The sequence below is a fragment of the Pangasianodon hypophthalmus genome, chromosome 28 (assembly GCF_027358585.1).
Source record: "Pangasianodon hypophthalmus isolate fPanHyp1 chromosome 28, fPanHyp1.pri, whole genome shotgun sequence".
In the NCBI taxonomy this organism is placed as follows: domain Eukaryota; kingdom Metazoa; phylum Chordata; class Actinopteri; order Siluriformes; family Pangasiidae; genus Pangasianodon; species Pangasianodon hypophthalmus.
In genome coordinates this window covers 5,885,252-5,897,920 of record NC_069737.1, presented here as the reverse complement: position 1 = coordinate 5,897,920, position 12,669 = coordinate 5,885,252, and the positions used below count along the sequence as shown (strand labels likewise).

Sequence of the window (12,669 nt, the reverse complement as noted above, 5' to 3'; positions counted from 1 at the left end):
CATTGTTAATGTTGAGCCCTGAAGCATGTCCTCATGTACTTTAACCATGAACCTTCACCAGAGGTTCCTGCACACTTCAACACACCAACCCCATGCCCATCTTTTACTCTTCTGCTTTCTTTACCTTGGCCAGAATTTGATTATACCTCTATCTTTGATGACATATCACATCTGCAAATCACATGCTCTGATGTAAGCCTTGGATAAAAGTTTGTTGCGTGTGAGGTTTAATGTGCAAACCATTAAAACCACACACAGCACTAACACACATACCACACTTTTATTCATGTGGTATCTGCTTTTGTGACTGTTTTTAAAATGGGTTCATATCTATTCAGATCTGCAGATTGATCAGCCTAAGGTTTGTCTCAAATAAATAAACATTCCCTCTGATTTTCTGTATTTTTAGTAACAATGAGCCTCATTTTTCAAATGTAAATGTTTGCGTAAGTCAAACTGAACCAAAATTGTCTTTCAGATTTACAAAGGTTTCAGAAAGGATGATTATCTTCATACTCATGTTCTGGACACAGCTCATTTGCACGTAGTGATGCTGACAAAACTCCATAAAAGTTCAAGTGCTCAAACAGCTGAGCACGAAATGAACAATCAGGGTAAAAGACTGCAGTGGAAGTTATTTTGGCTCACTTCTATGGCAATAAAAATATTTAATAATAATAATAATAATAATAATAATAATAGGTGATCTGAAGTGACTAAATCTTCCGTCAGTGGAGACATTTGTTTATGGTTTATTCTTTAATTGCAAACTGAAATCATACACGTCTGAGAACAGATGTTGTCTTGGTGAAATAATAAATATAAACATTAGAAAAACATGACACTTATGCAAGATGTGAACAAAACTGCAGATTTATCAATAAATCTAAAAGGAGTGGGAGGCCACATCTCATTTACTGACAGAAAAAAGGGGCCACGCCCCCTTCACTTCCCTGAACAGAACAAGACTGTTAAAACATGTCTGGGTGTGTGTGAGTGTGTGTGTGTATTTGCAGCTGTTTGCAATAGAATGTCACTAAGACATACTGCTGATAAGCTGTATAATCAAATTAATGTAATTGATTTATTAGTTGAACATGTTGTAAAACTCTCCCATGTTTTTAACCCCCGCTTAGATCCGTTGGCTCCCTCCAGCTGACGCTCAGGGCTGGAAGTCCAGGCAGTTCTGCTGAAATACGTGTAAGTAACAAGCACACGCACAGCACTCTCATACACACGAGCACATTTGCAAAGTCCAGCAAATCTACGCATTTCTTTGGAATGCATGTTAATGATAGCAAAACATGAGAGACCTGGCACTATTTGTTTGCACTCACACACTGAAACATGCAACCCAGTCACACTCCCACTGATACGAGGAGACAGGAAGGGGCTTGTTAGAATCTGCAGGGGGCTGATGGGTGGATGTGGGTTTATGTTCCTTTGCCAGACACACACACACACACACACACACATACACTCATGCAAACGTGCACCAACCAATTTCCAGTCTAGTGTGTAGAGTCATATAAATACAGAAGTGCCTGTACAGCCATTTGGATTTTCCCATCAGATAAACTGACTCATTTCTCTGGTTAATTGTCACACAATTCAGGCCACATTAGGGCGTTTGTAGACTGAACTTCCTGTTTGCCAGGGGCTATAGCTGGACTTTTGATGGGTAGAGCACAGTTTGTTATAGAGGATCCACTAAACTGGACAATTTCCACAGTGTTTGTGAAGAACTACGCACCAAAAAACTTTCCTGATAGAATTCTACAAATCGGCAATCTTATCACCAATCAGGTTTTTGCGTCACAGTCTCCTCTGAGAATATCCATATGCTTTCGACTTCCCCAGCCCACCGATTACTGGCACCACCCACCAAAGCTGCGCCACATACAATCATCATTGACTATAACTACTTCCTGATTCCAGGCAAAGGTGCACCCGGCCAGCCCTAATGGATAAACCATATAAAATATAAACCAAATAAAATGTTGGCAAAAACTGTTTTCTTACACACTTCTGTTAGAAAAAGCAGCTTTTTATGACACCTTTTTTTTCCCCCAAGAAACAGTTTGGTATCTGGGTGAGGTTTTTTTTTATAGTAATTAATGCATGAGGCATTAACAATTTAGTTATTTTTTTCTCCACCTCATAGCTTTTACTTTATAGTTCATTAGCGAGCATCCGACTTGAAAATGGTTTCACGAGCTAATCGGCAATGTTAGCAATGTTAGCATGACATTTGCTACTCATTTGCTATGTGGGCGTCCATGACCCAAAGATGGTGCATCTTTCTACATAGCAAATCTCATTAAAATTAATGAGGCTAAATATACAGATTCTGCCCAGTTCTTATAATACTTCCACGATCCCAGCTGCTCTTTGTGAGGCCTTGACACGCTCATCGTTGTAAAATTCCCAGCCGTGTTACTTCTGCCGGATTTATACTTGGCTCTGTTTTTCTGGATTTCATGGTTTTGTGTTGAAACTATTGTGTTTCACACTGCCTGTCACACTGTTTGTCTAACCTTGAACTTGCAATTAGAGATTTGTTCTGTTGCCAGGTTCAACAGATTCACTCATCACTTACACCCTACAAATCTCATTGTTATACCTTATTTGTAAATGAGCCACAAAATGCGTCACAGTGGTGTACAACTAGAGAAAAGAGTCATTAGAGAAAAGCTATAAAATAAAACTGAACTGCCATTACTTGATTTCCCCAACACCTCATTGTGACACCAACAGTGGAAACTAAATCCACAATCACCTTCAGTAAGGTAATATTTGTATTAAGGGCACAATTCGCAGCACAATGTCTGAATAATTGTTAACTTTCCAATGTCTAATGGAACTGAATTTCTTTTTTTGGGGGGATGGGGGGATTTTTTCCCTGGTGGGGAAAATGGCCAATTCTCAACCACCAGTCAGCTCTCCCCTGCTACCAACCAGGCAGGGTGAAGGCTAACACATGCTTGCTCTGAGACACTTGAACCCAGCATACCACATCTTTTCGAACTGCTGTTCATGCTGTGTCACAGGGCAGTGCAACACGCTTGGAGGAAAGGGCTATTCGCTCCCTTCCACCTGCACACAAGCTCTTGATTCGCTAGTGTCTCTGTGATTGATAAGGGAGAGAGAGTGTACCACCCCTCCCACCTAGAGAGCACAGCCAGTTTTGCTTTCTTGGGCGTTGCTGGGATTCGAACTCGCAAACCCTTTTCTGTTGTGTCAGTCAGGAGCCCTGGAACTGAATTTCTCTGCTATTAGTGTGAAGTGGGCAATGCCAGCTTGCCAATCACTAGTCCCAACTCTGAGGTTACCTTTCCATCAGACAAAGTCTTTTAATTAAAATTAAGCATTGTACACAACACTAAACTGGTAGCTAAAGTCTTCTCTTACTTGTTAACTACAATAGGCTCTAAGGTTCAGTCCATTTAGGGTGAGGTGGACAATGAGTACATTATAACTTTGACCTATATTTCTCGTCGTCTTCTTTTTATCAACTAATTGCCAAAACATTGCCAAGTATGATGTTGTCCAGAATATCTCATTTACATTTGTTTGCTGCTGTTATTCTCTTTTGTGCCGTTTTCCCTGCTCGCCTTGTGACCATTTCTCAGCTCTGACCTTTTCCGAGTTCACAATTGCGCCCTCGCATGTAATCACTTTTATAAATAGCCTGATGGAGTTTATTGTTTATTTTGGGAATACTGAGTTGCGATGCCACTTTATTGCCAACAGGGGAACTCCAGCTGTAACATTGACATTTTGGAAAAAACTCTCAATCATCTAAATAAAACCAAAAGGATGCTTGTTGTAATCTTTTATAATTTGTTCAGGCTTCATTTGAGTATTTCAGTATTTTTTTAAAAACGACAAGCCAGTCCACATTTGCAAGAGGCAGGAAATCTCAGTGAGGGGGAGACAGCTTGCCGCCACGTTGGTGGAATAAACAAGCTTAAACTGGACGGCCTTTTGGGAGCGAGTGAGTAGGAGTGGAGTTTCAGATATACACTGAGTTTCAGATATGACCTGAGAGCTGTCTGCTCTTTCTGTTCTAATAGGATGTAAATGTAAGGTGCTATTTATGACATTATCATGGTATTGTGAAAATGACAGAACACCTCCATGTGTACCTGCACACAGCGTAGCGTTTTAACCATATGAACTAACGCTTTCAAGCGGCACATGCAATGCTCTTTTAAAATTGTACAAAATTAGGTACAACAGTTGGAATTATGCTTTTTTTTCTAAATACGAACTTGTCAGAAATGCTGCTGAACCAAACATGCATGATAACAATATTGTGTTTCTTAAATACTGGGGTAGCTCGTATACACAATATGGCCAACAGTAGGTGGACACCTGACCTGACGTGAATTTGTGAACCTCAATTTTGTGAGCCAATAGAAAACGAGGGCAGGGCTGTGCAGACTGGAGGAGCATCATAGTGCCATCTTAGACAAATAGAATTTTCCCTTGGTGCAGTTCCTAGTTTGAACTTTAATAAGCTTATTTAAGCATGCATTTAGAAAAAAACATTTTGGGTAAGATAGACGTCTCTTAGCCATGTAGATATTTTATGTCAGATTGTAAGAACATTGGACACCAAACATGTCCTGGCTTTTTGAATATATTTGTGTTAAGGGGACTATTTTGTACATAAAGTTAATGGCTGTACAAATTTGCATTGCTTATGCCTGTGGGTACTGTTTTATATTATTTGTGGTGTTTAAGACAGTGTGCGCACACACACACACACACACACACACATACACACACACACCTTAATGTATTTAGACAGCTTGTGACTGTAAGTCATGCCCGCTGAACTGAACCTTGAGTTAGTTAGAAATCACCTTGTGTGTATATGTGTGTGTGTGTGTGCAGGGATTTTTGGCCTGACTAACCAAGCAATTACAGCTGAATCTGTGCATTGCCTTTACTGCTGAGAGGAAGGTTAGGAGTGTGTGTGTGTGTGTGTGTGTGTGTTTGTGTGTGTGTGTCAACAGGAGGTATTATCCACAGCTGAGGTTCACTAATAAGGAAGTGCTGTTTCTATGCTTCCTTTGTTCTTTTGCTCAAGTTTGAGGCTATAGACAGCTGTGTGTGTGTGTGTGTGTGTGTGTGTGTGAGAGAGAGAGGGAGAGAGAGAGAGAGAAAGAGTGTGTGTGGTCACAGGCAAAAAGCCAGTGATCTTTCTCAGGATTAATGTTGCTAGCCTTGCCTTTTATGTTCAGGAGCCAGACAGTTGATCCAGCTCCCAAATCAGAATAAACACAATGTATTTAAGTGAGCTTGTAATTACATCTAGTGTGTTGTGCGAAACAAACGGCTAAATATTTAAACAATATCACAGGTAACATTTTGCCTGTATTTGTGCAGAGCAATCGAAGGGTTACAGTCAGTAAATATAGATCTATACAGTAGGTGTAACTAATAAAATGGCCAATGAGTTTAGCTACAAGTTAGATGTACCTAATAAACAAATGTCTTAAAGCACAAATAAAAATACTGTAGGTTTTAATTCCTCTTGCCTCTGACTCCTCGAAGCTGAGCCCACTAAACTAAAATAAACTCGACTAAAGCAATTGTAGATACCATGATATGCCGTGTGTGAGTGTGAGTGTGCTAGGTGATTCTGCTATTTGAACCAGACTTGACAGGAGCGTTGATGGAGACTCGAATCGCTCAATGGAGCATGATGCATTTTCCACTGCAACATCAGTAACATCTTCCGACAGAAGCAAAGCAGATTCACACTGAGATTTGCCACACTTGCTGGCTTTAAATATCAATAAGAATAATTCCTTATCTTTTATCAAGTCACCCTCAGTGTATAACTGTTGCAGAAAGTGTGGTGATGTGTTTAGGCATATGAAGCAGTAGAGGGTTGAAAGACTAGAAGCCGTTGGGATCATCAGCGCTTGTTCCCAAAAAGAGTTTGAAAGTAAAGCGTTAAACAGCCGAGATGTTGCCTCACTTCGGGTTTTCAGTAGCCCTCCCATGCTGCGAATGAACTCGAAGCTTGTTGGTTAAAATCGGATCATGTTGCTAAATGTACTGTATATACCAAGATTGGTGTCAGTACATAAAAGCTTTGCTCAGAAATAGCCTCACATCACTTTACTGTCAAATTTGTTCACGTGTTATAGGCGAACCATCCTGCGTATCAAAAAGCTAAGAAGTAAGTTTTGTTCTGTTTTTTTTTTTCACAATGCTTTAATCTAAATTTCATGTTGATTAGACAAAATTTGTAGGACAAGAAGCAAAAAGAATTCACAATAATGGAAAATCCAATGTGGTAGAAATTATCATCAGTATATCCGTTAGCCCAAAGAATCAGAGTACAGTGGAATCGTGTTTCTGCGATGTTGCAGTGTGGAGTTATTATTGCAAATAGTCCAAATTTGCCCTGTTGGTGGTGCTAGAGTGCTTGAGTGGCATACACCAAAATTACAGTGTGGGTCTCTGAGACTGTCCTCCATCACTGTGCCAGATTTCTTAAAATGTTTATGAAGCATTCTCTGGGCTGTCATAGAACCATATCGAAGAAGAAGAAGAGGAAGAAAACATACAATTACAACAGCGTGCTTATGCACCTTTGGTGCTTGGCCCCCTAAAAAAAAAACACAGCAAACAAAGCCAGATCTGAAATTCTCTCATTCTAGTGAATGGCTCTGTCTCAAACTATGCACTATTCTTACACATTATACATTATGTACACAACCAAAGTGATAAACAAAGAGATCTAAAACTTCTAATACTGAGTATCTAATACTAAGAGTCAGTATTAGAGCCAGGACTGGTCTGAAACACTGGATCATTATTGAATTGGATATGAGTGTGATGTTGAGTGACACAACACAGATCATGCATGTGGACATAGAACACAAACTGTCTTAATGTATGAGATGACATTTCACACAGGGTTGCATCGATTATTCTGAAAATTTCAGTACAAGTTTGATACCCAGAGCTTTAATATCAGTAGCACATATGGAAAATGCAACTGGGAACAGCTCCACATGGAACAAACCCCCACTGTGTCTGCGCTAAAATTTTTGTGGTGTAGCAGTGTTCTCGCTCAAATCACAGCGGCATCTCGTGGTGCCGCCCCTTGCATTACGTCAAGCAGACTACGACTGCTGAGTATAAAAAGCATTCAGCATTACATACATAGCTTTTCGGCAGTTCTAGTACATAATCCAGGGATTAATAGTGCTCTATACCTCACTGAGTTTCCCAGTGTGAACACACTGATTTGAGACATGGCTACAGTGTGTTACTGATTTATTATTTTCTCAGTCTTGGCTTTCCCTGGACTTTTACCATCACCTCCTTGTAAACACAACCACTGTATAGTTGGAGAACAATATTGTTACTGTTTAACAAACTCTTACAGTTGTGAGTGAGTGAAGGTTTTTTTTTTTTTTTTTTTTTTATCATTCTCAGGTTCCTTATGTGTGATGGTGGCCATGGATGGCCTTGAGCTGCTACCCCCTCCAACTCTGTTTCTGTCTCCGACTTTTAATGGATCTTTCTTTATTTCTTCCTTCCTCTCTCTCTGTCTCTCTCTCTCTCTTTTCACAAAGTCCAAACCAGGGACCTCCAGACTCGCCTTCCTCAGTCATGGACCACAGGTAAGGACACTTCCCGTCTCACCCACACACTTTAGGAGACACATTTGAGGTTCTTTGCTACTCCTAATGTACTGATTCTGACTTTCTTAAGTAGGACCAGAATGGAGATAAGAATGTGATGGACAATATGTGATGAAGAATATGATGTACAAGGAAATAAAGGGAGAGAGCAAGACAAAAAAGACAAAGGAAGGAAGAAAGAATAGAAATGGAGAAAGAGAGGGAAAGACAACATGAGAGAGGGAGAAAAAGGGAGCACAAACGCAGGATAGCAGGAATAAGAAAGCAACAAATGAGAAAAGAAGAGGAGGAAAGGAGCAAGTGTGAATGTATAGTATGAAATGACTTGTGGGCTCTCTCTCTCTCTTTCTCTCTCTCTCTCGTTCCACCAGGTCACCAACTCTTCCCCCCGGGTTTATAGAGCAAATCAAGACCAGCTCTGCCTCCATCACACATCCCCCTCCCCTTTCTCTACTGTTACACCACTGACACTTTTATGGAAGGAGTGCACATGGGCCTGTATCGCTCTCTCTCTCTCTCTCTCTCTCTCTCTCTCTCTCTCTCTCTCTCTCTCTCTCTCTGCACACTATTCACTAAGACCAGGCACGTTCCCATAATCAATCATACTATATACTATAAGTTATAGTATACTATAACATACTATATACTATAAGTTATTGTATACTATACAATCTTTCTTTCCTTCTCTCCTTCTACTATATTCACTACTATACTACTATACTATATAACTATATTCACTCCATCCCACTCCATGTCTCCTCTCTCTCTCTCTCTCTCTCTCTTTGTCTTTCTTGATATTCAATCATATTTCACAGTATATCAATGCACAGTATTTTCACTATGGCTGTGTTCCAGTTTTACAGATGAGGCTTCCTATATAGGCAGCATTTGTGCATCTATTCAGTCTACATTCTGTGCCATTCTGCCTTCAGCTGTTGTCTGTTTTAAAGAAAGATTGCATGCGTGAGTCAATGAAGGGAATCCAAAAATTCTGTTCACTGCGTGAGAGTACAGTATTGTGATAATATTGTATACTTAACTCCGATTACTGTGATTTGAAAATGTAACACACTCCTACATTGCCAGTCGAAGGTTTTTGGAACAGTTTAATCACTATTATTGCAGCAACTCAAACAAAAAGCAGTTAAATACAGAAAGCTAAATCTGTGTGGAAATTATTAACTGCTTGCCCTAACATCCTAATGCGACTCTGAATGAGTGTTTAGTAAAGACAGGCTCACCTGGAGGGTAAAACCATAAAGTCTATAGATAAAAGACAGAAATATGTGGTATGCATAAAGTTCCTATATACAGTCATAAAGATTTAGGGGTTTTCTGAGCAGATTAGATCTAGATTGTTCCAACATTTAACACTAAATATTCAACAATAAACATTTCTCAAATCATTACACATTTAATAATAAACATTTCTCAAGTCATTAAACATTAAATAATAAACATTTCTCAAGTCACTAAACATTAAATAGTAAACATTTCTCAAGTCACTAAACATTTAATAATAAACATTTCTCAAATCATTACACATTTAATAATAAACATTTCTTGAGTCACTAAACATTTAATAATAAACATTCCTCGAGTCACTAAACATTTAATAATAAACATTCCTCGAGCCACTAAACATTAAATAATAAACATTTCTCAAGTCACTAAACATTAAATAATAAACATTTCTCGAGTCACTAAACATTTAATAATAAACATTTCTCAAGTCACTAAACATTTAATAATAAACATTTCTCAAGTCACTAAACATTAAATAATAAACATTTCTCGAGTCACTAAACATTTAATAATAAACATTTCTCAAGTCACTAAACATTTAATAATAAACATTCCTCGAGCCACTAAACATTTAATAATAAACATTTCTCGAGTCACTAAACATTTAATAATAAACATTTCTCGAGTCACTAAACATTAAACAATAAGCATTTCTCGATTCACTAAACATTTAGTATTAAACACTTATACCCTGGTTTGAAAAATGCCAAGGTTTAGGCTTTTGGCTGGCAGCGTAACATAAAGCTCCATGCTAGGGCTGATCAGATCTCAGTCAGGTTGTGTGTGTTCAGGATGCAGGCAATATATGTCACTCCTTCCATTTAAATGCTGTGGTTGTGTATTAATCAATATTATCTGTATAACCTATATTATCATTGTTGTTGCTATTTACACTGATTATAATTAGCAAACTGCGATCAAGTTGAAGCATGACGTTATCAGAATGATGATGCTGTACATTTTTAGGCCTTTTGAAGACAAATACAGAAGTATTTTTATAATCAGGTGAATGTTTTCAGTGTGTGTTATGTGTATGGGTGTGTGAGGATTTCAAAATGTTTTTACTTTCCTGCTTCATTCCAGCTGCCAAAGACAATCAGAATGAAGATTTCTCTGATGACTTTCTGTTTAATAATAGTACATATCATATATTTCAAAACCAAAGACTTACAGTACGTGTACATGTGCAGATCATCAGTTACACCACAGTATATACAATATTCATTATACCATCACCGGGAAACACATCTGTGAAAAGATTATTATTATTATTTTTTTAGGGAAGTGTTTTCCTGTCAATATCCATAGACCCAGGTGGTGATAATTGAAATTTTACTTTTTTGAGGTGAAATGATCCAAATAAAAACACTTCCTTGTGACACAGTATTGAAAATTGCTCAACTCAATTACCAGATAATCCACACACCAATACGACAGCGAGTCAACCAGAATTAGCATGTACAACATCTACATTAAAAGATATATCTTAATGCTAAATATAGAGGCAGACGTACACTGTGCAGATGATGTATGATCCTCAGGTCAAGTCTTTACATCTATAGTGACATGCCTTCCTTTTTTTCTTCTTGTTTTATTATAGTGAAATTAGGATTATTGTAGTGATCTTTCGGACAAAAGCTATTTATTAAAGGGATTTAAAAGGTTTCAGCATTAACCACTGCTGTGTAAAGTAATCATCAGGTGACGATTTTGAGATTCTACCCAGAGCTCGTTACCTTCTCTGACTAGAATATTATTAGTTTTAATCTATAATAGTGTGGACAGTGCCAAAATTCTAATGATCACAACTTCAACAAAGTTATAAATGATTTTTACAAGTCAGAAACTTTAATTACTGTAATTATATGACATGAATATATTGCAAGAAAGGCTTCAGCTCAGGAACGCACACACATGCTGAAGTACAGGCAACACTATCAGGACAAAAACTACACACAATTATGGGTTAATTGCCATTTTAGGGCCATGACAAACATAAAATAAAGAAAGTGATGTGTGGCGGTCTGGGAAAACCCTTCAGAGACCTTTTCTACTATAAATAGTGCTGAAAAGTACAGGTGAGAAAGAAATATGTTTCTCTTTTGTATGTATCTGAACCAAAAGTAAAATTCCTGCATTTTAAAATATTAAATCTCGATTCCATTGAAAGATGCCCCGCTCACCTCTACGTTTATAACCAAAGCTACTTACGGAAAAACAACATATTGACAAATTATAAACAGTTATAATTTTACAGTGGGGAAAGAAAAGTTCTGACCTTGATAATTAACATCTTGTGATTAAATTTCTTGTTATTTTTTCTTTTCAATTGGTCATTTAAACATTTTTTAAGTGCCCTTCGATGATGACATATTCATTCATTGATCTTTGGTAAGCGCTTTATCCTATTCTCAGGCTCGCTGTGGATCCTGGATACACTAGTCTGGGATGGTAGGCCATCGCAGTGCATCTTTCACACACACATTCACACATTCACCCAGGGGCAATTTGATGATGTTTTGGGGAAAAAATCTTAAGTTTTTCTTAGAGAAGTCAAAGCGCATTACTGGTGGAAAAACCTCAATTTTCTTTAAAAAATGTAGTTTATGGCTTGTTTTCAGAATTCAGCCACAGCGACATCTGATGGGTTTTCCCAGGCTGCCACACATAAATGTTGATTTTTTTTCCTTTGTGCCTGTGTCTTTTACACCAGAGCAACTTAGTGTCAGATCCTGCCTTCAAGTCCTGTCAGAAATATCGTAATTACGAGGTGAGCACACTTGAACGCCAGCACAGTGTCGTAATCACAATTCAGGAATTTTTCTATGAGCCCTGACTTTCTGAGTTGGGGGTGTGACAATTACCAAAAAAGTAATGGCGCTCTCCAATATGAATGTGACACCTACAGCAGACGGTTCTTTTGACTTCTTGTCATTGATGATACAAACAAACAAAAAAAAATCGCAGCGCCAAAGTTTCTGTCTGCCTAAACCACTTAACACACACCCACGAACTTCCGAAGAGAATTTGAAGACAGCATTAGACCTAACTTATTTTTTCTGGTGTTTTTAGACTAAATGTAGTTCCATATTTATGTTTGGCTGTTCTGATTCTGCTTTACTTCAGTAGCCAGTTCGATTTAAATTCGATCATAGCGTCAGTTTCCTTTACACTGCTACGTTTCAGACCTACTAAGAAGGTGCTCAGAAGGTGTGAGCTGGACATACGAAGCTGTGGATCCTGTGTGTGTGTGTGTGTGTGTGTGTGCATGGTTGTGGCATGTTTCTTTTTGATTTCTGTTTTCTCCATTGTCTGTATGATATTAAGTTGGAATGTTACCTGATCTCGTGAGTGTGTTTTGCCAGCAGATACTGTATAAAACATCTTTGTGTAAAATCAATAAAGATTTTTATACGTATGTAAGTTCACTGCTGCAGTTTTTTTTTTTTTTTTAGCAAGTAGACAACTGGACTGAAAACTCCACCGTCTGATTCTTCTCACTTTTTTCTCCCTGGACACTTGGTTTTCTCCTGTGGAGGTGTGATAATGCAGCTATCTTTCACACCTTTCTCTCCTTCACACCTTCTCTCTTGCTTCATTCTCCCTTTCTTCTCATCATCTCCCAATCTGATCATCTCTCTCTTTCTCTCTTTTTTTCTCTCTCTCTCTCTTGCTCTCTCACCATAAC

The 12,669-nt window shown here is 38.3% G+C and overlaps 1 protein-coding gene across 6 annotated transcripts in view; it reads left to right on the top strand.

Annotated features, from left to right (window-relative positions):
* LOC113545773 (RNA-binding protein with multiple splicing-like) overlaps nt 1-12,404 on the top strand; it is a 32,157-nt gene extending 19,753 nt beyond the window's left edge. The window contains exons 7-9 of one of the 6 annotated variants that reach the window (XM_034301271.2): nt 1,137-1,200; nt 7,608-7,655; nt 7,750-12,404. In XM_034301271.2, coding sequence (XP_034157162.1) covers nt 1,137-1,193 — 57 coding nt within the window. In that variant the 3' untranslated portion in view covers nt 1,194-1,200; nt 7,608-7,655; nt 7,750-12,404. Of the gene's footprint in view, nt 1-1,136; nt 1,201-7,467; nt 7,656-7,746 lie in introns of all 6 variants that reach the window. The other 5 variants (XM_034301272.2, XM_026945356.3, XM_026945354.3 and 2 more) reach the window with 5 other exon arrangements.
* The last annotated feature ends 265 nt before the right edge of the window (nt 12,405-12,669 follow it).